At 40.8% G+C, this 24,925-nt stretch overlaps 2 protein-coding genes across 6 annotated transcripts in view; one reads left to right on the forward strand and one right to left on the reverse strand.

The window, feature by feature from the left end:
• ANKDD1B (ankyrin repeat and death domain containing 1B) overlaps positions 1 to 9,552 on the forward strand; it is a 68,562-nt gene extending 59,010 nt beyond the window's left edge. The window contains 4 exon segments of the mRNA XM_088840207.1: positions 4,496 to 4,685; positions 6,586 to 6,734; positions 6,736 to 6,946; positions 9,374 to 9,552. Of these exon segments, the coding sequence (XP_088696333.1) occupies positions 4,496 to 4,685; positions 6,586 to 6,734; positions 6,736 to 6,946; positions 9,374 to 9,552 (729 nt within the window).
• The window catches only part of POC5 (POC5 centriolar protein), a 33,263-nt gene continuing 16,834 nt past the window's right edge, over positions 8,497 to 24,925 (reverse strand). For 4 of the 5 annotated variants that reach the window (XM_055436496.2, XM_088839879.1, XM_055436494.2 and 1 more), the window contains 5 exons: positions 24,180 to 24,359; positions 22,722 to 22,875; positions 17,388 to 17,668; positions 13,469 to 13,645; positions 8,498 to 10,961 (listed from right to left, as the gene is read on the reverse strand). In XM_055436496.2, the coding sequence (XP_055292471.2) occupies positions 10,818 to 10,961; positions 13,469 to 13,645; positions 17,388 to 17,668; positions 22,722 to 22,875; positions 24,180 to 24,359 (936 nt within the window). In that variant the 3' untranslated portion in view covers positions 8,498 to 10,817. Of the gene's footprint in view, positions 10,962 to 13,468; positions 13,646 to 17,387; positions 17,669 to 22,721; positions 22,876 to 24,179; positions 24,360 to 24,925 lie in introns of all 5 variants that reach the window. The other variant, XM_055436499.2, reaches the window with a different exon arrangement.

The raw sequence follows: 24,925 nt of genomic DNA on the forward strand, positions 1-24,925 counted from the left end.
TTTTCTGCTCTGGTGGCCAGGGCCCCGGTGAGTGTGGTTTCACGGTCTCTCGTCCTGTGCTGTCCCATCCACGGCGTGAACAGCCGCATCTCTTCCTTTCCAGCCTTTGTTGGCACCAGTGGGGGGAACAGAAGAGTGTGGAGCACAGAGGGCCAAGCAGGCCAGTCTACTTTGGCTCTAAGGAGCCCGGCGTGAGTGCCCGGGAGGGTGACTGCTGGCCGTGCCGTCTGCCACAGTCTCTGGCTATATATGGTTCCTTCTGCAAGTTCCCAGACCCCCATTCTACTAAGGGGTCATTCGAATGTGTTTTCGCTCAGTCATGTCTTACTCTTTGTGACCCCAAGGACTGTGGCCCACCAGGCTCCTCTGTCCATGGGATTCTCCAGGCAAGAATATTGGTTGCTATTCCCTTCTCCAGAAGGTCTTCCTGACCCAGGGATCGAACCCACATCTCCTCCATTGCAAGCGAACTCTTCACCATCTGAGCCATCAGGGAAGGAGCCATCAGTCCTGGTAGGGAAGTTCCTATTTATTTTTTGAATCTTTGTCTTTTATTTGGCTGCATTATTTAAATTTCAGAAAGCATTAAAGCAACAGCAATTCTAAATGTGGCTTTATGATATAAAGTTTAAGTACCACGTTATTTGGACACAATTTTTCTTCCTTTTTTTAACTACAAGCCCACCAAGTATAAACACCCAAAGATGGCAAACCAGGTAGGTTTGTGTAAGTTACTTTTAAGAAAACAGTTAAAATACTTTCAAACAAGTATTTACTCTAGCATTGACGAACTATACTACTGAGGATATATATATTCTAGTAAGAAATCAATAATGAAAATGATTATGACCATTAGGAAAGGTCATTCCTATCCACGTCTCAAATGTTTGACACTTTTATGTGCTGCACAGAAACGGTGACGCTTTTGCTAGGTGGGGATAGAAGAGCTGGAATAGCAGCCAGTGATTATTCAGATACCTTAGGAATCCCAAGTTCAAAGATGTTAAAATCAAATCTTTTGCTTTATATTTTTATTAGGTGTTATTCCTGTTTAGAGTTTTGCAGTTTGCAGCATACCACTGTGCTGGCTGTTCAGTACTCAGGTTTTCTGCAGTGGTCATGCACACCTTATTCATCCTGAGAGTACAAAACCGGTCTCCAGGACATTCCTTCTGCCTTCTCTCATCAGTTACGCCCTCTGATAGCCGCCACCCATGTAGCTTCTCAGTAGAAGTCCCACCCCCACCCCAGCAAGACTCAATTCCTTTGGGCAGGAATTTCATTACTAGACAACCACCCTCCACTGTCCTAGACTGTTTCCCTGGCCCAATAGGCTGGAGCCAGAATTTAGGTCCTCGTCCCTCTTCCCTTGAAGAACCTCATGCCCGGATTGATGTCTAATTTGCCAACGCTGAGAAATGTCCCCTTGAGGCCTTTTAAGGCAAAATGCACTGATTTGCCTCTTGGCTCACAGTACTTTTTAATTGGCTCAGTAATCCTGGAACCTGGGGATTGTTTCAGAGTCCACTCTGTCCACCCCAGACTTTTCTTCTTTGCCTCTAAGACAAAACAAACGTGACAAACTGGGCAGTTGGAATTCTGTTTGATCGCTCTCCTTTCCCTCTGGTTTCTACCCCCTCTTCCTCTTTGTCTAGCCTCACCTCACTGTTTTAGGTCATCACTGTGTTTTATTGAGGATGACTTTCCCCAATTCCATCTTTTTGCTTGTTTTTTTAATGGTTTTCACATTTTCTTTAAAAATAGGAATATTCACTGGTTCTATTTTTAATTTCTGTTAGCATTTTCAGATTCTTTTTCCTAGATGAGAATAAATCACTCTTCTACCAGATGAATAAGGCCTCTTTCCTTGCCAATCTTTAAGATGGAAGAGTTAGATGAACTTTGAAAATCATAAATAATGCACACCTATAGCTGATGATGTAGACCCACAGAAAATGCTAAGAGTTGTTAACCCTGGTGACGACTGGGATCCTGAAGACTTGTTTTTTTTATATATATATATATATCCTTAACATTTTTTTAAACCAAATTTATTTATTGTTATTTATTATTTAAAACTCTGTTATTAAAGAAGTTTATATCCTGGCCTAATATAAAATAGTTCCTAATGAGAAGATTAGAGAAACTATTGAAATTTCCTCTGTCTCTCATATCCATTTACTCATCTACCTAACCAACTAATCATCCGTCATTAAATTCAATGGTTCAAATGGGAGCTTCCTAACATCTGGCTTATGCTATTTTAATTTCCACCAGTTCTGGCTTATGTTATTCCTGCAAATAGTTCAGTGCTTTGCAGATGAGCTATTAATGCTTCCACTGCCTGTTGAAAAAGACTTGGACTTCCCAAATCCCTGGGCCTTTCTGTGGAAGCCTGAAGGACAGCCCAGCCCAGTCCTGGAATGCACACAGCAGGCATGCTTCCAGAGAAATGAAAGTGTTATAGTGCAGAGTTGAGAGCAGAGGCATTTTGTAGCCTTCCCTTTAACTGGTGGTGTTTGGGGTTTTCACCTTCTTCGATTTCACATTTTCAGGAGATGGGATGAGGAGAAAAGGAACAGGGCAGCCACCACTCCTCGTGTTTGTTGGAGTCCGCCATCCCCATCCTTACCTCTTTTAGGTAGAGAAAGGCTGCGGTGAAAAAGACCCTGCATTCTAAAACCTTAAACAATCATGGGACAGTCACTCCTCCCATGCCTATCCCAGCTTCTGTTCACAAAGTCCAGCTGCTAGAGAAAGGTCTTGCCGTGCTCCTTGGCCAAGTTTCCCAGGAGTTTTTGTGGACCTTCCGGAGAAGGTTACTGATGCTGTGAGGGTGCAGGCTGGTCCATGCTGGAGGCTGGGGCACAAGTCCCCCCACTTTTTTCTAGGTTTCGAAAACCAGGTTCCCATACCCCTTTAGTCCACTTCCTGCCCCCGCACTGACTTCCAGATTGCTGTTCACTGAGATTCACTTTTATTAAAAAGACAAAAATAGGAGTCACTATAAAGCTGATTGCCGAAGAATTGATGCTTTTTGAACTGTGGTGTTGGAGAAGACTCTTGAGAGTCCCTTGGACTGCAAGGAGATCCAACCAGTCCATTCTAAGGGAGATCGATCCTGGGTGTTCATTGGAAGGACTGATGCTAAAGCTGAAACTGCAATACTTTGGCCACCTCATGCGACGAGTTGACTCACTGGAAAAGACTCTGATGCTGGGAAAGGTTGGGGGCGGGAGGAGAAGGGGATGACTGAGAATGAGATGGCTGGATGGCATCACCGACTCTGTGGACATGAGTTTGAGTGAACTCCGGGAGTTGGTGATGGACAGGGAGGCCTGGCGTGCTGTGATTCATGGGGTCGCGGAGAGTCGGAAACGACTGAGCGACTGAACTGAACTGATGTGTAAAAGAGGAAAGGAGACCTCTTGGTGGGCTGTGTATCCTGGGTGTCCCTTATTCCCTCCCTCCGGAGGGAGGCTTGTCTGCAGCCCTGACATGCATAACACGTGCAGTCGTAGGGAGCCACGACCTCTGCTTTCACTTTGTGATTTCCTCCAGTTGTTTTGGTTGGATTCTGTAGGACTCTGGTGGAATCTTCTTTGTGTGTGTGTGTCTGTGTGTATTCTTAAAAGAGACAAAAGGAACTTTGACAAGTCAGAAAACAAGACTCAATCCAGGCATGGTGCTGTTGGACTGAGCCTGGCTGCAGTGCTGTAATACACGTTGTATTACATACGTGACTGTATTACGTACAGTGCAATTGTATTACACACAATGTGACTGTATTACGTACAGGGCAGTTGTATTACACACAGTGCAGTTGTATTATACACAACATTATTGTATTACGTACAGTGCAGTTGTGTCACACAAGTGATTGTATTAGAGTGCGGTTGTATTACACACAACGTGACTGTATTACGTGCCGTTCTGTTGTAATACATACAACGTGGAGGAGCCGTCTTCTGCAGCCCTGAGTCAGGGTGCCCATTCTCTCTCCTCACAGTCATCAGAGAGCAGGAGGGACAGGGGCATCGACTATGGGGTCTCATAAAGAATACATCCAATCTGGGTCCCACGGAAATGTTGACAGGAGAAAATTAAAAACCCCAAAGAAGAGAAAGCGATATTGGTTGGAAGTAAGATGTTTAAAGATGCATTTGCTGTGGTGACATTCCCATAGCCAAGGTACCCCTGTCTGTCTCCTTAGAAGTGGTAAGCAGGCTGGGGTAGAGGCATGGGACACAGCGTGGCAAAATCCCTCACGCTTCCTGAGTCAGACAGACCCCAGCCTGTTGTTTCAGACGTTTGTCTCTATCTTGGATGACAAAAAAAATTAATCCAGTTATAGTTAATGTTGAAAGCATAGTCTTGGTTACCACCTTACGGATTCCACCTGAAAAAAATACATTCATATATGCTCTGAAATGGGGCAATCAGTAGGAAACGTCTGAAATCATCTGATATGGTTCCTTTCAGTCTAGGAGCAGAGCGAGAACATGAAGGGACACATCAACCAGCTCTACTCACATTCAGGTAGGATCACAGCCCGGAGAGGCACATTCGCAGTTGGCTCTAGCGCCTGGCTTACTGTCAGCTCAAGGAGAACGAGCGGCAGAGGCTGGCCCGTTTGCAGAACTTTACAGACACCCAGATTCGAGCCATCAGGGAGCAGTGGTCAGGTCAGCATGGCTCAGGCGATGCGGGCGAGAGGCAGTCATTTCACTTACACCGCACACATTATGGCACTTTTATTGCTAATTCTAAGGATACATTTTCATGTGGAGAAAAAAGGAAGATAATGCATTGAAAATGTTGAATACTGATTACAGTTTCTAAAAAGATTTCTTTTGTATTGTTAAGATTTCTCCTGTTGCTAATTATGCATATCTCTCTGGTCTCTGCTAAGTCACTTCAGTCGTGTCCGACTCTGTGTGACCCCATAGACAAGCCCACCAGGCTCCCCCGTCCCTGGGATTCTCCAGGCAAGAACACTGGAGTGGGTTGCCATTTCCTTCTCCAATGTGTGAAAGTGAAAAGTGAAAGTAAAGTCGCTCAGTCGTGTCCGACCCTTAGCGACCCCACGGACTGCAGACTACCAGGCTCCTCCATCCGTGGGGTTTTCTAGGCAAGAGTACTGGAGTGGCTTGCCATTGCCTTCTCTGAATTATGCATATAGTGTTCTGCAAAGTCTTCAGTAAAATGGAGTTGCCTTCTGAAAATTTCTCTTGACCTAAAAAGTTGATTTGGAAATACATTATGCCTTCGGGGTACTTGCTGCCAGGATAAGGGTTTTGATGTATTGCATTCACACATGACAGGGTGCCTAGAATGTGCTGTGATTCATGGGGTTGCAAAGAGTCGGACACGACTGAGTGACTAAACTGAACAGAGAATGTGTTTAGTGGTGTGAGGGGATCGGTATGTCAGCTCTGTAAAGTTGTGGTGCGTGTCTGATGGAGTTGATAATCAGGTTGGCATGATAGTATCAGCAGTAACAGTCACAATCCATTTATGTTGTAGCTGGCATGAAGGAATTGGTGGTGGTGGTGGTGGTGGTGGTGGTGGCGGCGGCGGCGGCTTAGTCGTTCAGTCATGTCTGACTCTTGTGACCCCATGAACTGTAGCCAGCAAGGCTCCTTTGTCCTTGGGATTTCCCAGGCAAGAATACTGGAGTGGGTTGCCATTTCCTTCTCCAGGAGATCTTCCTGACCCAGAAATTGAACCTCGACCTCCTGCATTGCAGGTGGATTCTTTACTGAGCTACTAGGGAAGCCCAGGAATTGGTGGGCTTTTGAGCAAAGGAATGACATGTTGATGATGGTATTTAAGAAAAATTAGTCTGGCAGCAGCAGGACAAGGAGGGTCAGCGGATTCATCTAGGGGTACATTCTTTATGGGTACAGTTTGCTCCCCGAGATGCCTGTCCATCTAACAGTCAATGCGGCAGACTTCCTCCCCAGAGCTCGCCGCCCCCCATTCCTCAGCATCTGGCAGGGGTTTGTAACTGGTGACCTGTAGACAGTAGTGCCCGTGGCTTCTCATCTCCACACCCAGCACTTCCCCCAACACCTCTTAGGGGTAGAAAGTCTACTGAAATGTGCCCAGTGGAGTCCTGCCTGGCCAGGAGCTGCAGACTTCCACCTGAGGAGCTTTCTGGAAGCTGGACTGGCAGCTGGGTGCATGCTGGCTGCTCAGGGTATGGTTAACGGGCAGCGGCAGCAGGACGTGGGAGCTTACTGACCTGCCGATCCTCACTCCAGACTGGCTGAACCAGAAGCGCTGGCCTATCCCAGTGCCGCCTGAACGCTGAGGACAAAGCTCCATATCGCTCTAAGATTTTCCCTTCCCTCTCCTCCTCAGCTTCGATCCGTGTTAAGCACAGTAGGTGCGTGATAAGAACTCCAAACTCTGGTGCCCCCAGAAGAACCAGTGAAGGAAGGGCTCTCATGCACTGGGCTTCCTATCTCACAGCTGCCAGAGGGGGAATGAACCTGCAACCACAGCCATGTGGAAAGTGAGTTAGAACTGAGCTCCCAGGAAGGAGGCATCAGCATCATCTGCCCTTTGTGTTTGGCTCAGGAAAGGAGAGCTTCTGCGAACACGGCCACAGGGCTCTGCTTATTTGGCTGCACGGGGCCTGGGTGACACAGGCCATGCCGGTCAAGCACCTGTACAAGGAGCTGGTGCACATGGACTTTCCAGAACCAGCTGGTGAGTTAGACTTTTCAACAAACAGGTGAAAACTGCTGCTCCCTTAAAATGGTCGAGGACAGTCGGCAGACGTGCTCCCCTGAGCCACGGCAGTCCCAGCTAGGTGTCCGAACACGCAGTTTCTCCTTTGGTCACTTAGTCATTCTGGTCCCATTGTCAGCCTGGTGGTTCAGTCATTCCCCAGCTGGGGATTTGAAAAGTGGAGGAGAACTTTTGTGTGGGGGGCATGGTGGGTGTGGGATAGGAGGTGGGCAAGAGAGCTGAACCGTCTCATAAGGTTACAGGACAGTGCCCCACAGCTAAGAAGGGTCTTGCTCAGAATGCCTCTTCCTCTTGGGAACTCTGCAGGTTAGCGTGTTTGAAAAAGTTCTCTCTGCGTTGAGAAGAGAGCTGATGGGCTATTATTTTGCCAGCTGGGATTACTGCTAAAAAGCACTCTCCCAGGGACTGTACTGTGAGGGAAAATGGTTTGAAACCTTATCAGCATATTAGGGATGTTATTTATCATTCATGTAATAACCATTCAAGCAAAATATAGGGACATCTGCCATTATTTTCGCTGGTGCAGTTTTACCTGAAACTGAGAACATAAAAGCACATCAGATTATGAATTCAGCACTGTTTCAAGCAGTGGTAGGTACAAAGCAATAGTGCATGGATGATGGCTACCTTCCATGGTCTTATCCTCCTAGCTCTGGGTTGTCCCCTATGCTTTGAATTTTGTTTCTTTGAAAGAGTGTCCGCAAGAACTCTCAGAGGCAGCCCACTGCAGTGGGTGAGGGCATGCACTCCAGGTGAGACTGTGTGAGCTTATAGCTCAACTCCGACGATAATGGGCTGTGTGACTTTGAGCAAGTTCTCTAGAGAACTCACTCCACCAGTGTTCTCAACTGTTAACCAGAAAAGCGTCTGTGTCAAAGGGCTGTTGCAGGATTGAGTGATAGTGTCTGACCTGTAGCAAGTGCTTAATAAAGGTCAGCTATTAATCATGTTATCTGATTTTTTCCGGAAAAGATTTGTCAATTTAAAAGTGAAGCTGACTCAAGGCCCAAGAAATGTGCAGTTTCATAAATGCCTAAAGAAATTAAACTAAAATGATTTTCCATTCAGTGTTCAATCCTCTTAAATTCAGTTCTTTAAATGTCATCAAGTTCTTCCAGCAGTAGTACTGATTTTCCTTTCAACTATGAAGATGGCAGTGACAGGATTCTCTAACAGATGAAGAAATGGTATTACACTTTCCAACCACTGAAGTAAAAAAAAATTTGGTTTTGCTTAAAGCAAGTTGTATATGATTTTCCCATTTCTGTCATTTGATGAAACACCTGATAGCTTATCTAGTGATAGAATAAGCTAAGATTTTGTATACCATGTTTTAAAAATTATGATGGTGGGAACATTACGGTATATGAAAAAACCCAAGGGTTTTAGAACAGACAGACATGGTTTCGCAATTTATTAGCTGTGAGCCTTTGGACTAATATTCAAGTTCTCAGATCTTTAATTTCCTTCTCCATAGGCTGGGGGAAAGGGTTATCTCTTCTGTAAAGTTGAGTGATGGAGAATGCCATTCCTGTGAAATGCCTAACCTTATATCTATAGTACTGAAATGAACTGTTATTCCTAGTCTACAAGAAAAACTTGCTCTGGGAATTCAGTAGCTGTTGCCTTTAAATAACACCTCTATGTAATATAACATTTTACTTAAAACCAGAGTTATATGCACCAATGTTTTTTAATCTCTTGGTGATGTAGTTACAGGTGATTTGGTACTTTCCATTTTTTTTCATATTGACCATGCATTATTTTTATAATCTGAGAAAGTTCTGAAATATGAAATCAAGTATTGATTTCTATCAGCTTATGTGTACCTATTCATTATAACTTAAGAATTTGACATTATCAAATTCTGACTCTAAGTCTGTAAGGCCAGAAATGAAATCATGAGCAATTTCAGTCCAGTTATTATATCATGAATTTATAGTTCTACATTTCATCTCATGCTGATTGTAAATGGTACATTTAAATTTTAAAACAGGCTTTAAACAGGTAATATGTTCATATGATGCTAAACAGTTTAAAGCATTGTTGCCACCTGAGACCACGGTTTCCACAGACCGTGCTTCAAAATCTGGGTAACCCCCTTATGCAATAATAAACAAAGATGAATACATATTTTTACTGGTTAAGTGTTTTAATTGTTGAATTTAAGTTGAATTGGGCTAATACTAACTACTTGGTACTGCAGACAATATACAATTTCTAGCGTTTAAGGCTTTAAAAAATGCTTACAATATTCTTAATTACAATATTCATAATATTGACTGTCTGTGATGTTAGTCTGTCTGTGTGGTTGTGGCTCTGATACTGAAGACCATCCCTAGCTGTCATGTAAGTTCCTTAAAAAGCAGAGCCCAAGACCAAAGTAATGAGCAACTGCTTTTCTCAGGAGTGAAATCCGGGAAGCAGGAGTGGAAGAGAAAGGAAGTGAGATGGGGAAGGAGGGAGAGCTGAGACCAGCGTGATTTATCTAACTGGCCAACACCTGGTATCAAGTACAACTGACTGACTGACCTCAAGGATGGACAGTTTATACAGGGTTTGGAAAGTTAAGAGCGGATGTTTACCCCAGTGGGGTGCTGACTCCATGCTGCAGGTGAGCAGAGACCTCAGGTGTCTCGACTCTCTGGGTGGGCCGGGAAGGCCTGGGAGGAACAGGCCTGTGGTGCAGGCAGCAGGAGAGGAGGTGCTTTGGGTTTGTGCTTATTGAAAACCAAGAGCCGCCTGCCACAGCAGAAGCTGGCTGCAGCTGGCCAGAACCCACAGGAAGTATAAGGAGGATCATATACTATTGCATAAGAAGGATCTAATACTCTTTTGGGTTTCCCTGGTGAATACTCTTTAAGACACAGCCAGATGTTTTTATAGTTCAAAAAAGCCCTGGTGTGTCCTTTAGAAAATGGGATATTTACTGACCTCACATTTATTCTCTAGTCCGATTACTACATGAGGCAGTAAGAAAAACTGTATTTCCAGTGGTAAAGTTAGAGCACAGGGCTAGGTCATGTTCAGACTGAAAGAGGCTGAAACCACCCACTTCTATGAAAGATACAGAAAGTAGGCTCTACACAAGTTCTTTGGAATCCGCTCATTTTTATGTAAGCCTAAGTACTTTGGGAAAGAGGTGGGGAGGTAGATCTCATTATTTCACAGATGAGGATCCTGCCATTAAGTGTTTGGCTCAAGATAACCCAGTCAGCCAGCAATAAAACCATCAGAAGCCTGGTCTGTGTTCTCCTAAATCTGTTTGTCCAGATGGTTTCTTCCTTTCGTCCAGCCATGGACAAGTCTCTGCCAGGCCTGGAAGGTCTGCTGAATTGTCCAGGGCTATACCACCACAGGACAATGTTTGTATGTTCAGAGCAAAAAAGGGTTCAAAGGTACAGAGTTTCAACAAGGTGAGAAAGAACATTAGAAATAGAATCATTCTACAAGGAACCTTCTTTTTGATGTTTCTGTGACTCTGTTTTTGTGTTAGTAAAATGTTTTTCCTCTTTTAACATTAAAAATTTTACTCACAGGTATTGCTATTTCCCCCTATTTTTAATTGTTAGAATCCTAGAAAAATGAGGACTAATATACTAAAGTCACAAAAAAACTTTGTGGTGTTATTACTCTTGGCTTTTATCTTTTAAATTTTCAATAATACCTTAGTCTGTATTAGTATAAAGAATTTTTTTAAAATCAAGTTCTTTCAAAGTTTACTTGGTAACACTGGAAATGATTTAGCCTTTTACAAAGACAGGATTTATATACTTTGATATAATCAGTGACACGTTGAACCTATTAAAAAAATTAAGTCCAGTTTCTCTTTAATTTAAAAAAAGTTTTACTTAATTGCTTAAATAAAAAATAACATTAAAATAATTCTACATATAGTTACAAAGGATGGTACAGCTTGAAAAAGTCTCTTGTAACTTTGAAAAAGTGAACATAATATATCCATAATGTTCTAAGAATATGAAACTTTAAAAACTAAAGACTTCTAATTCTTGGTAAAGCCAGAAGAATTAAAAGACGTCTATATGGACATACTCATTTTAGTCAACCACTTTTATGGACTGAATGTTCGTGAGAGACTGGGTGTGAGTTGATCTGGTTCCCAGAGACCTGGAAGCTGAGGTACTACCTTCAGGGTGAATGGTCCGCGGATATTTTGCTGCAGTAGCTTGAGGAATGGTTTGCTGAAAAAGCAAAAATACACATTAAACAAGTCCATAAAATTATACATACTAAATATTATTTCAATATTATTTCATTATCTACAGTTTAACCCAACAAACATTAGTACATGTAGATTCCTATTAGGGTCTTCCATTTAGAAAAGTCATCTTTAAAATACTTGATATAAAATTATACAGATCAAAACATTCACTGTGCATTTCAAAAGCTCTATGATACAGCTTTTGCTTAGGAAATGGACAAAACCTCTTGAAACAAAGATCCTCATGTCAGATTCCATTTAATTAGAGTTCCTCTTTAAAGAAATAAAAAATAACCTCCTTTCTTAAAGTATTTTATATAAATGTTTCTTTGTACATAAATAACTGGATAACCGCTACAAATGGAAGAGATTCTTGCAAATGGTATGAAATTTTAGTTGCTAACCACCTGATCTGACCATAAAAAAAGAGCTATTAATATCTCCTTAGGGATGATGGGCAGGAGAACTGCAGAAACAGGCCATGGCACCACTGGCATCGTGCCTACAGAACATAGCACAGAACCAAGTAGCCTTAGGGGCAAGCAATCATCCAGCAGATGGAGCGCCAGTGTCAGAAATCTGGAGAAATCTGTTTCTGATAGTTCTAGTTCTTGGGATCCTGGAATAAAATGAAAAATAGTACAGAGGACTGCCACTGTGCCTGCTATACAATCCGAAGCAGGTAATACTGGAGGCAGTTTATGGCCATTTAATTCATGGCCAATTACTGAAGAGTCATTGGACATACTAAATAAACAAAAGGCAGTTAGATAAATATCAAACAGGGGTTTCAAGTCTTTAGTTTCTTGGTTCTTTTTCTGTAAAGTATCACTCCAATCAGTACAAAACCACAGTTTGCCAGAATTAAAAATAAACACATGTGCTCTCTTTACATCTTATCTTACAAATGGACAGTCTCTCTCTCCCATTTCTTTATAAATATCCTCTGTGCTGATAAAAACAGAAATGAGTTCATTTCCTCTCATCTTTGATAACTAAGCTCACATTTTCAAAAATACGTAGAGAAGTCATCTAAGGACTTTCAAAGTCTGTCCAGCCTATGGAGGCTAAGATGATTCTCCACCCTCCACGTGTTCAGTCTGGACCCGGTACTTGCATCTTTCTTAGTCTGCAGCTTCACTGTTGCACTTTACCTGAGGCTAAATTTAAACCATCAGTCCAGCTTCTTTTGCCTTAATCATCCAGCAACAGTCTAGTATTCACAAGGAAAAGCATTTACAATATGTCTTTACATATATGTCTTTTTGACATATTAAGTAGACAGGAATGTTGTTTAAGACTGAAAGTTTATACAGAGGGCATTCTCTTTTACAATAAAATCAATCCTTGTTTTTCTTTAGCGATGTGTTCTCATAACTTTTAGAAATTAAACTTTTTGAGATAATTGTTCATTCATGTATGATTGTAAGAAATAACAGGAGATATCCCATGTATCCTTCTCCAGTAATTTTTATTAAATTAAATTTGCTTATGGCTTTACAAAGTGCCTTTATACATCTCATTTAATTTTCACATTACCTCATTTAATCCTGAATCCTGACAGTTAACTCTAGGAGCTAAGTACTCTTATTGCTCCTGTTTTACACATGAAAAAAATGGAGGCTCAAATGTTTTTTGATTTGTATATGATCACAAAGGCAGTAAGTAGCTAAACTAAAGCATTAACTCAGGTTTTCCTGTTTATTTTTGCTTAAATTCCATGTACTTTTCTTTTTATCACATGAATTTATTGCAACCTGATTTTTTTCCCAAGTTAGAAATATGTTGACAATTGTATTTGAAAAAGTAGGAAGAAGATTTCCAAAAAAAAAAGAGCAAAAATTAAACACCATAAAAGTAGGGAAGTTTTTCTTAGGGTAAAACATATGCTATATGGATAGCAGTTAATGAGTAAACAGCTTTTGTTTTTTTAAAAAAATTACTGAGAAATCATTTATATATTTTACCCATTTGGCCATCAACACACTGGATTACTTTTTGTATTTGATCATTTTTATACTATCCTGGATGAGCCCCTACCCTGATTCCCTAGTGGTTCAGATGGTAAACCATCTGCCCGCAATGCAGGAGACCTGGGTTCGATTCCTGGGTAGGGAAGATAACCTGGAGAAGGAATGGCAACCCACTCCAGTATCCTTGCCTGGCAAATTGCATGGACAGAGGAATCTGGTGGGCTACCGTCAATGGGACTGCAAAGAGTCGGACATGACTGAGTGACTAACACATACACAGCATACGACTGAGAAGAAACAAAGTTTCCGTACTTAGCCTCTTAAAATAGGAAAGGTATATATATAAAGCAGATGTAGTAACTGCAAGTATATAAAGGCTGCAATAGTAAAGGCAGAACAGGTACCAGTCATCCTGGGTTTTGATCTTCTCCTCAACATGGCATTTAAGTGCTTATTAGTTTATCACTCTCAGGAAAAAGGTTTTGTGACAGAAAGTTATCGAAGGCAGACTCACCACTGTGACCGGATGATGTTTTTCCACAACGACGGAGCTCATGGGAGGAGAAACTCCCATTATAGCCAAACTGCTACTGATTCTGTTTTTTGAAGCAAAATCACACCTCCCTGTGATCCGGGCCGTGATTGTTCTCCCCGCTTTCTGCTGCGCTGATGTCACAACCCTGGGCCCATACTGTAAAAGAAATATCCGGTTGGCAGAAAATCTATGGCAAAATCTATGGTACTTTTGCTTCTATAACTTGAAAATACACAGGCACTTAAAATAACTATATATTCAACCAACTCTAACATGGGGAAATTTTTTTAAACAATAAGACCAAAAGCAAAACATAAAACCAACCATTCCAAATACCCCTTTAACCTTGGTATACCAACTATTTTGTAGGATTTTAGGAACTTCTAAAACCTTATTTTGAAATAATTATAGATTCATGGGAAGTGGCAAAGAGAGCACAAGCCACATAGAGGTCCTATGTGTTCTTCATCCAGTTTCCTGCAATTATTACACCTTAGATAATTATTGTATAGTTACAGTAGCAAAACCAGGAAGTTGACACTGGGTACAGTTCTATGTCACTTTATCACGTGTGGATTTCTGTAACTGTCACTGTGATCAAGATACACAACTGCTCCATCATCACAAGGCTCTCCCTCACACCGTCCTTTCTTCAGAGTCATACCCATCTCCCTTCCCAAACAATCCCTAGTCTTCAGAACCACTAATCTGCTTAATGAACTGACCCTGATGGATAAATTACCATTACACATATGCTTTTCTGTCTTCCCCTTTTTCCTATGGCACTGTTAATATAATTTTTCTTCACGAATAGGTTTTTTTTTTTTTTGGGGGGGGTCGCACTATGTGGCTTGTGGGATCTTAGTTACCTGACCAAGGATGGAACCCAGTCCCTCAGCAGTGAAAGCACGGAATCCTAACCACTGGACCTTCCTTTTCCTTTGAGAGTTATTTACAGTGTATTGCAAAAAATGGGATGATCGTATCAAAAGGTAATGCCAGGTATTACAGCTTTTGTTGCTTACAACTGGACAATACTCCAGAAAGGTTACATTTACACCAGAAGTAACACATACATGTACTTATTGTTTTCATGATCAACTAATCCCACCAGCTGGGCAAAAATCAAAAGGAGTAAGAAAAAAGGGAAATGGCATATTTAGAAAACTCTAATATTTGTATTTTAATATCTGACATGGAAACAGTGCAGATTATTGCTCAAGAGTACAGGGCTCTGAAGCCAGATTTTCAAACGCTAAATTCAAACTGCATTAGTAACTGTCCACTGGCAAGTTATTCTCCCTAGCCCTCAATTTCCTCATTTATGAAACAGGGAGAGCAGCCCCAGCTGACTAATGCTAGCCTTTCACTTTCCGTTCAGATGAAGAGTGAAGAGAAACCTTACTAAACAGCTTAAAAATCCAATTAAAACTCTTGCAATTATTTCAACTGGAGTTATAAAAAGTAAAGTGCCATCTATTGCTCAACTTTGTGAACTACAATAGTACATTTGCTAAACAGCACATGTTCAGTATATGTGCTGTCAAAGTGAGTACATATATTTTTCGAAAATTATTTTCATCATGAAATTATGATATTTTAACACACTGATGATGTCTGCAGAAATGAAATAATTTTACAGATGAAAACATTCTTTCACTAGAACGGTATTCCCCCCTTCTTCAGTTATTTGCAGTTTACTTTCTACACACACCTCCTTTTAGCTCCTGGAAATACTGAGGAAGACTGGAAAAGTTTTGGAAGGAAAGGAAGTTTCTGTGATTCAAATGAAGAGAAAGACAGTCCTGAATGACAAATCTCTCTTCTTTTTCTGTGTCCAGCAACAATGGTTTCATGTAAGGTAAGTAATCCAAATAATGTATTTGTTTCTGCTTTTGTCATTACGGTTCTTTCCAAAAGCAAGAAGACATATTTGAGATAAATCTGAGTATTTAATTTAGAGGATGAGATGGTTGGATGGCATCACCGACTTGATGGACATGAGTATGAGTAAGCTTCAGGAGCTGGTGATGGGACAGGGAAGCCTGGGGTGCTGCAGTCCATTGGGTCGCAAAGAGTCAGACACCACTGAGCAACTGAACTGAACTGAGTATTTAATTAAATAGGAAAAGAAGAAAACTAGCATGATACCTACAGATTAGTTTGTCATTCTCCTTTCTCTCTAAAGGCTGTACTTACGTCAATGAAATGGAAGGCGTGACTGTTCTGAAGGAGTAGAATGTAGTTGGAGGTATGGGGGAAGAAAAAGGCCTATCTAATATTGTGTTTTTTAGGTTTCAAAGACTTCAAAATTATCTCAGGTAACCAAACTGTTTCAAAAAGTAACAAAAAAGGGTGGTAAATAGACTCATTCATTGGGTTCTTCCTACACACATTCAGATTCAGATATAAACCCAGATTGTACAAATGTACATGTAGTCATATTTTAGAAGGGAATTTTGAAAAATCTAGCTCTGTGTGTTATCTGGATATGCATATGAATGACAAACCACCATGTTTATTTCAATGAGATCATTAGTATAGGATCTCACTTCAAAATGTGTAATCATGAAAAATAAACACAGCTGAACACATGCCAGTAGAACTGTAGTGTCTTTCTAAATAAAAACTCCCCGACACATTCAAATTTCTCTTAAGTCATATTTTTTTTAAGCCTCTTTGAATGAGAAGCAAAAATATGTTGAGATTTGCAAAAATAGATTTAAAAAATTTCCCCCTAAAGTTAGTAGCTTCCAAAAGGCAGAAATTCAAGTCATCAGGAATACTTCAGATGACTAACTGTCCAGTTGACTCAGTATGTTCCCTTAGCTACAGAGAGCTGCCGAGCACTCTGGCACCTCCAATCTAAGTCTTTTAAAACCTAAAACCTACTCGGCCATCTTTCTTCCTTTCATGTAAGTGGTTAGGGTCAGGGAGGAGAGGAAGACAAGCAAATAAGAATCATCCTAGTTCCTTTATAGAACCTTTACAGAGCCTTTATAGAAGGCTTTGTGCCAGATCCAAGCCAGAGTAGGGAAGAAGAGCATATGGTTTTTTTTAAAAAGCCCTGCAGAGTTGAGTCTGACAAACTTGGCCGGTTCCTTATGCCCTTCGAGAGACACTGAAGAATACAGGTTTAACAACAGGAGGCCAGGAAGTCAGAACCATGATATACAGATAAACAGCTTGATTAACTGAACTTCAGCTAAATTCTCCCACAAATACTCCATCCTCCTTCAGTACTCTTTCCCCTCTACGGACCCCTCTATTAGCAGCTAGTGACTTTAGGAAAAACAATTGCTATCTTCATTCCAATTATAAATGAAAACCTAAAACCTAATCATTAAGATGGAGTCACTACAGAGTAGCATTAGTATCTGCATCCATGAAGAGGGAAGGCCTCCCTGGTGGCTCAGACAGTAAAGGATCCGCCTGCAATGTGGGAGACCCAGGTTTGATCCCTGGGTCCGGAAGATCCCCTGGAGGAGGGCATGGCTACCCACTCCAGTATTCTTGCCAGGAGAATCCCAGGGACATAGGAGTCTGGTGGGTACAGTCCATGGCAATCGCAGAGTCCAACACAACTGACTAACACAGACAGCTGAACAGAAAATATACAGAAAAGCCATTAGCTGCCTAAGCCCTTGAAACTTTCGTTCCTTTAAAATTAAAACGTTCATTTTTAATTATCACTACTGTAATAGAATTGTCAGATATTATTTTCACTATAAATTAATGTTTTAGTTAATTTGTATATTAAATATTTTCGTGGACTGGCCTAAAGACCATCTGGACTTTTTTTCCTCCATGGGAAAATAGCTTCTGAGTTCAAAATATCCACTATGCAAACATGTTTGGAGCCCTTTCCCAGCACAGGCACCTGCATTACTGTACTGACCATTTCCTCCTGCGCAGCAGCAGCTGTAGCGAGCAGCCCGGTGCCATGGGGAGCAGAAATGGGGAGGTGGACTGAGGAAGCCGAAGTGGCGCCGGCAGAGGTGACGGAAGCCGCCGAGGGAAAGGCGGCCGCGCGGGTGGCGCCGAGGGCCGCTGCTGGCGGGGACGGTGGCGCTGCACCCGCCGAGGGCACCGGAGGGGCTGAGGCATCCAAATGAGCAGAAGGAGGCTCTTTTCCTTGAGCACCAGGGCCATACTCTTCCCTTTTATTGGTCGTGAGATCTGTTCCCAAAAACCACACGTTAATTTCATTAACATGTCTCCAAGTTAAGATTACTTTTATCTTCCCAACAAGGAAAATCCCTCCTGGCTAAAATTTGGTCCCACAGAAATACAGAAATGTGTTATCACTGGATATGTTAATAGGGTTCAGTGAATACAGTATGCCAGTGTTGGCTGGGTAATGTCAGCATTAACCATTAAAGACTTCAGACCACTTTAACACATGAGAGTTAGTGAGTGATTTGCTTGATGTGGAAAAAAAAAATTAGGTACTCACCTGGGACCTTACAACCACTACAATAATACGGTCACACTGTGCCTAGGGATTTACGTTCTCTCCATTATTTCATACAGCTATCCTGATAAATGGCCTGGTATTTAGATCTTTAGAATAATTTCTGATAATCACCATACCCTCTTCATTTACCATCTATCACTCCAATTCTAACAAGACCAGTGAATTTTTTAAAATAAACTATTTTTAGAGACATTTTAGGTTCACAACTAAACTTAATGAAAGTACAGAGAGTTCCCATACGCTCCCTGTTCCCACATACCCACAACCTTCCCTACAATGGATATTATGCACCATAGTGATACCTTTGTTACAGTCATTAAACCAATACTGACACATCACTGTCACAACTTGTGGTTTAAAAGCCAATGTATTTTTAACTCTTGATTTTTTCAGCAAACAGTAATAAATCAGTCTGTGACACTAAAATCTTTACCTTTGTTACTGTAGAACAAATGAATTCTTGCAGGTAGATTATATGTCATGAATTAAGAGAATATTTGTACACAACTGATTTTAGTGACACGTATACAGTAACCTTTTCCCAGAACTGAAACTTAATCTTAGATCAAAGAAATATAAAATGTCAGCTTCCAGAAGCTAGGATGAAGGGTCCTATTCCAGACTTTTCCCTCTCAGTATGAGGATTTGGTTAAAATTTCCATTTGAGACTGTATATGCGTGCGTGCTTAGCTGCTCAGTCATGTCCGACTCTTTGTGACCCTATGAACTGTAGGCTACAAGGCTCCTCAGTGCATGGATTCTCCAGGCAAGGATATTGGAGTGGGTAGCCATTCTCTTCTCCAGGGGATCTTCCTGACTCAGGAAATGAACCCAGATCTCCTGCATTACAGGCAGATTCTTTACCATCTGAGACACCAGGGAAGCCCATATATACCTGATGTCAAACATCAGGGTGAGGATTTCAATATTCAGTCACTGAGATGCTTCAGAATATTCGAATAGACGGCGTTTTGTAATCCTATGTTGAAAGGGTTTTCCATGTTGTCCTCTTCCCATCTATAAATTTGGGCTACTATGTAAGTTCTTGTCTTAAGAATAGCTTTATATAAAACTGAGCAATAGTTACTTCATTAACAAAGTTTATTGAGGATTATAATGCCTAGGTCCTTTGAAATAATTTGAAGAGACTAATTCAAACTGCTTTTGCTTTGAAAACACACATACACACTGAGTTTTAACATATTTTTCATAGAAAGTGACTCTGATTGTCTACTTTTAGGTGGGTGGCAGACTTAATCAGGTATGGAACCAGTAATGTAATAGAATGTTCTAATACGCAGAATACATCATGAGGAACGCTGGGCTGGAAGAAGCACAAGCTGGAATCAAGATTGCTGGGAGAAATATCAATAACCTCAGATATGCAGATGACACTACCCTTATGGCAGAAAGTGAAGAGGAACTCAAGAGCCTCTTGATGAAAGTGAAAGAGGAGAGTGAAAAGGTTGGCTTGAAGCTCAACATTCAGAAAACAAAGATCATGGCATCTGGTCCCATCACTTCATGGGAAATAGATGGAAAAACAGTGGAAACAGTGTCAGACTTTGTTTTTTTGGGCTCCAAAATCACTGCGGATGCTGATTGCAGCCATGAAATTAAAAGACGCTTGCTCCTTGGAAGGAAAGTTATGACCAACCTTGATAGTATATTAAAAAGCAGAGACATTACTTTGCCAACCAAGGTCCGTCTAGTCAAGGCAATGGTTTTTCCCGTGGTCATGTATGGATGTGAGAGTTGGACTGTGAAGAAAGCTGATCGCCAAAGAATCGATGCTTTTGAACTGTGGTGTTGGAGAAGACTCTTGAGAGTCCCTTATACTGCAAGGAGATCCAACCAGTCCATTCTAAAGGAGATCAGTCCTGGATGTTCATTGGAGGGACTGATGTTAAAGCTGAAACTCCAATACTTTGGCCACCTCATGCGACGAGTTGACTCACTGGAAAAGACTCTGATGCTGGGAAAGGTTGGGGGCGGGAGGAGAAGGGGACGACGGAGAATGGGATGGCTGGATGGCATCACCGACTCTGTGGACATGAGTTTGAGTGTACTCCGGGAGTTGGTGATGAACAGGGAGGCCTGGCGTGCTGTGATTCATAGGGTCGCGGAGAGTCGGACACGACTGAGCGACAGAACTGAACTGAACTGAACTGAACTTTAACTGGACACATATTTCAGCTGGAAAGTATTTTTCTACTGTTCCTAAAACTACTTTAAAAATTGGCAGGTATCCTTTTAAAGGCCATTTGTATTGTCACATTTTGTCTACCTCACAGAAACTTCTCAGAGAAGGCAATGGCACCCTACTCCAGTACTCTTGCCTGGAAAATCCCATGGATGGAGGAGCCTGGTAGGCTGCAGTCCATGGGGTCATGAAGAGTCGGACATGACCGAGCGTCTTCACTTTCACTTTTCACTTTCATGCATTGGAGAAGGAAATGGCAACCCACTCACGTGTTCTTGCCTGGAGAATCCCAGGGACAGGGGAGCCTGGTGGGCTGCCATTTATGGTGTCGCACAGAGTCGGACATGACTGAAGCAACTTAGCAGCAGCAGCAGCAACTTCTATCTGAACTATGAGATTTATTGGACACCGTACAATATGATGCACTTAGGGTTATGGCTAGCAAATAATTGGAAGAAATTTAAAAAATTATAAAAAGCAATTATCTTCAGGGGACCAGGAATAATTTTCTTTTCTGTTGAGAATTTTAAAAATTCTATTTTAATAGCTGTTATTAAAATGCCACAAGACTTAAGTATCACAGAGCAAGTCCAGCATTAGATTACAATGAACTTTTGCCTCTGGTAGCTTCATCAATACCAGAGTGTACTGCTGATGTGTGTCTTACTAGTCCTGTCATCTTTTTCTTCCATTGTTATAATAAACAAAGCACAAGGCCACTCAAAACCTCTCAGATTCCAGAACTTGGCATTACAATACACTTAAAGGCAACAGGAGCAAAATAAGTCACATTGTATAATGATCAGAATACACATCAGAAATCCTGCTATGGATATGTGCCCGTAGGAGACATTGCTGTATTTGAATTTAAAAATTTAAGATGGTAAATATATTAAGGTGGTAAAACAATGAGTTTGAGTGAGCTCAGGGGGTTGGTGATGGACAGGAAGGCCTGGCATGCTGTGATTCATGGGGTTGCGGAGGGTGGGACATGACTGAGCGACTGAACTGAACTGAACTGAAAACACTGTGTCAATTCACAACCTTATGTAGGTTATGTTAGATAGACTTCTTGTAATCGAATGCAGCAAGTTCTAATGATTATAAGCTCTCACTGCACTTGTGAAACCCAGTACCTGTTGTTATAAGTAGATAATTAAATTCTTCAATTTAATATATTCAACTTGCTAACAATTAACAACTGAAAGCAGATTCTTCAATCACTGGAGATGGTACGTTTGTTTTCAGCATTTAGTTCAGTTCAGTTCAGTCGCTCAGTCGTGTCCAACTCTTTGCAACCCCATGAATCACAGCACGCCAGGCCTCCCTGTCTATCACCAACTCCCGGAGTTTACTCAAACTCATGTCCATCAAGTCGGTGATGCCATCCAGCCTTACTTTTCAATTAAAAGACCACTTGTTGGAGAAATCAAGTACTCATTTGGGTATCAGCAAGATAAAGATTCAGAGTCTTGAGGGTCGATCTAAGTCTCTAACTTGCCTGGGGGCCACACACCACGACTGCTTTAGAAAGAACAAAACTTGCCTGAACTCACCACCATCCACAGCACACACATTTGAAATAAAAAATATTTGTTGGTGCTTTGAAAATGAGGGCATATCAAGCACAGACAAGTTGTTCTCAGGACTGAAATCATATTAACGATGCTACAAAATAAAATTGTGTCCCTGATGAATAACCTGATTTTCAAGCAGGATTTAAAAATACTGCAAAAATATTCACATATTTATATACATTAAGTTTATGAGGCTGACTTAAGACTGCAGCAATTATATCATTACTATCCTCTTACATGTTAGTCTTTTTTGTCTTTTCAAGTGCTTGCAATTGTATTTCATTGCATTTTCACAAGAACCCGCTATAAATCAGGTAATGAAGATTTATATTATCTTCTTTGTTTACAGAAGAAATTTTAGTTTTCTAAAACCCAGTGAGCAAAATAGGCCTTATTGTAAATTGGTGGCAAAGCTGTTCTATGTCATGCGGATGATAAGAATCATTCAGATCTAAGCCAATACGTGGACTTTTCTTGACACAGAATTATTTTAGTTGACGTCTACAGATAGGCCTATATTTATATTTGTTGAAATGAGTTTTAGTTGAGGCCTCTCTTATACTGGAAGACAAGCAATTTTTTTAAAAAATGGGAAAACATGAATAGGCAAGAAATATTTAATCAACAAAACAGTCCAATGCATTTGGCTACTTAGGAAAAAATCAGAAATTTTATACTTAAAGGCATTACCATTACAGTTAAAAGAGCTTTAAAATAATGTTATATATTCAAAGCATTATTATAACACTGAGCCTAAATAGTTAACAGTTTACTGGATCAGATATAAGATACTGTAAGTAACCATGACTGAGAGAATTTTCATGGCAGATTTAAAACTGGATGTAACATTATGATATTAAAAATAGTGTTTGGATAAGATACTGGATAAGAAAATTAGTGCTGCAGATGACACCAATCACTGAAATCTCAAATCCTTTTTGAAAGTAGGCAGAGAATCTTAAATAAAACACTAACCTGTATCACCTCTGTTCTGAAATATAGTCATGGCCTCAAGATTTAATGCACACACACCCCTCATGAAAGCTTTCTTCATGGAATCTTCAAAGTGCTCTTTTTCATGCTGCATCCTTTGGATCTCAGCTTTTGCATTTTCCAAAGCTCCAGATAACTAAAATCAGAATTTTTAAAAGAAGAAAAAAAAAACTGAGCTACAAGGAAGAATATAATTCACTGTTTTAAAAAAGAGACTTCTTATACTGTTATTTTTTAATGAAATACTAAAGTCACTTTAGCATATACCTCTTCCGCTGAGTCTCAAATTATTTTAAAAGATGCATTTTACCTCCAGTGTCTCCATCAATACAACATTTTCATTCCTAACGATAAGGTCAAGGTTTAAACAAAGGGAATTTCATACTGGCTTCAATCAGGACTGGTGTATTCTAATTATACAAAAGGCTGTTATTTCTTACCATATACTTTTATGTAGGATAGTAAAATATCAAGCCAGCAACAGTAACAGATTTCTTTTTTTTTTTAGCTAAGTGTTATCTATAGAATTTAAAGTGCAAAGTGGCATTAGGTACAACACTTTCCCATAGACCAAATCTAGAGGGACTACATTTTTTTGCATGTCATTGTCAATCACAGAAAGTTATTTGCTTATTATGCTTCAAGAATTTAGTATTATAATGATGAAAAAAATTTTTCTTTTAACATTTGATTTCAAGAGGCCTACTGCATTCTTCAATATGGTGCTTATTTTCATTTTGTGTCTCAAACGTTTTCACATGGAAACAATGTTATATTATTATAAGTCTAAAAAAATTCAATTTATATATAACTGCTTTATATCAAACTTATAAAAACAGAGTTTATTTAAAATAACATAAGGATAAACTTTTTCTAAAAAATTAACTTATTTAATTGGAGGCTAATTTCTTTACAATTGGAGGAGTAAATGGCAACCCACTCCAGTATTCTTGCCTGGAGAATACCATGGATGCAGGAGCCTACAGGCTACAGTCCATGAGATCGCAAAGAGTTGGACATGATTAAGCAACTTCACTTTCTACTTTACAGTATTGTGGTGGTTCCTGCCATACACTGACGTGGATCTGCCACGGGTGTAAACATTTTTGCTTTTAGCCTTCACTTTTAGCTAAATAAAGGCCAGAAGAAGCCTAATAAAGTACGCTTTCTTAGAGAGGTAATGATCTGTGGGTGATTTACACTGCCAAGAGAAATGTACATACGAGAGATTTACACAGGTCTGGAGGTCAAAGTTATAACTGGTTAAAAGAATAAATGAGTCTGTAAGTCTGACTTAGTGCTGCTCCATCCCAGCAGTCTATCTGAACCTACACCACAGTGAATGAAACTGGAGAAACAGGTTCCTTTGCCAGTGAATGATGGCTACCCAACTTTTAAATTTTTATTTAAAAAGGAGAAAATAAAGCAAAAAACGTTTACCAGAGCAACTCTGGCTTCATAGTCATTGGAAATCTGGACACAGACTTCTTCAGCTCTGGCTTGACAAGCTCGTTCCACCACCTCCTTCCACTGCTTCTGTACTACGGCCCGCCAGCCCCTCCAGACTTTCTTCAGTAAGGTTCGCCGAAAATACTGGTCAGCTAGTTTACTTTCATAAACCTGAATGAAAGTAATACACAAACTCAAAACACCGTGGACTGGTAAATATACTGACAGTAGCAGTAGGAAACAGCCCTGTGGGGTAAGCGGGGTACACGCTTACCATTTCACACTGTGTACTCATGTTCTTCTCATGTGCAGATGGGAGGACAGGCTTACAGAGGCTAAGCAACATGCCCAGGTCACACAGGCAGAAAGCGAAAACCAGCCTCGCCTCATTCCAGAGCCTAGGCTCTTATTCATTACCTTACGGCTTTGGGCAACTCACCAAGGTAGGGGAGAAACAAAAAACCGGATGGAAGAAAATGAGCGACTTGCCCATGCTCTCTTGGTTATGAATCTGACGACCTTCTGGCTGAGAATAGGACTAGGAGCTGGATGGCAGAAAGGGTGGAAGTGTGGCTCAAGATGGCCCTTTCTCTCCAGTGTGGTGGCCACCATAAGCAGATGAGTTTACACACTCCACCATCATATCTTATAGCAAACTTTTGCCATCATATTTTATAGCAAACTGATCCTCGTAGGAACACATGCTTTTCTTCTATCAAAGAATTTAAAGTCTCCTG

Source organism: Moschus berezovskii, chromosome 9 (genome assembly GCF_049115385.1).
Source record: "Moschus berezovskii isolate FMDL1 chromosome 9, NW_MosBer_1.0, whole genome shotgun sequence".
Classification (NCBI taxonomy): Eukaryota; Metazoa; Chordata; class Mammalia; order Artiodactyla; family Moschidae; genus Moschus; species Moschus berezovskii.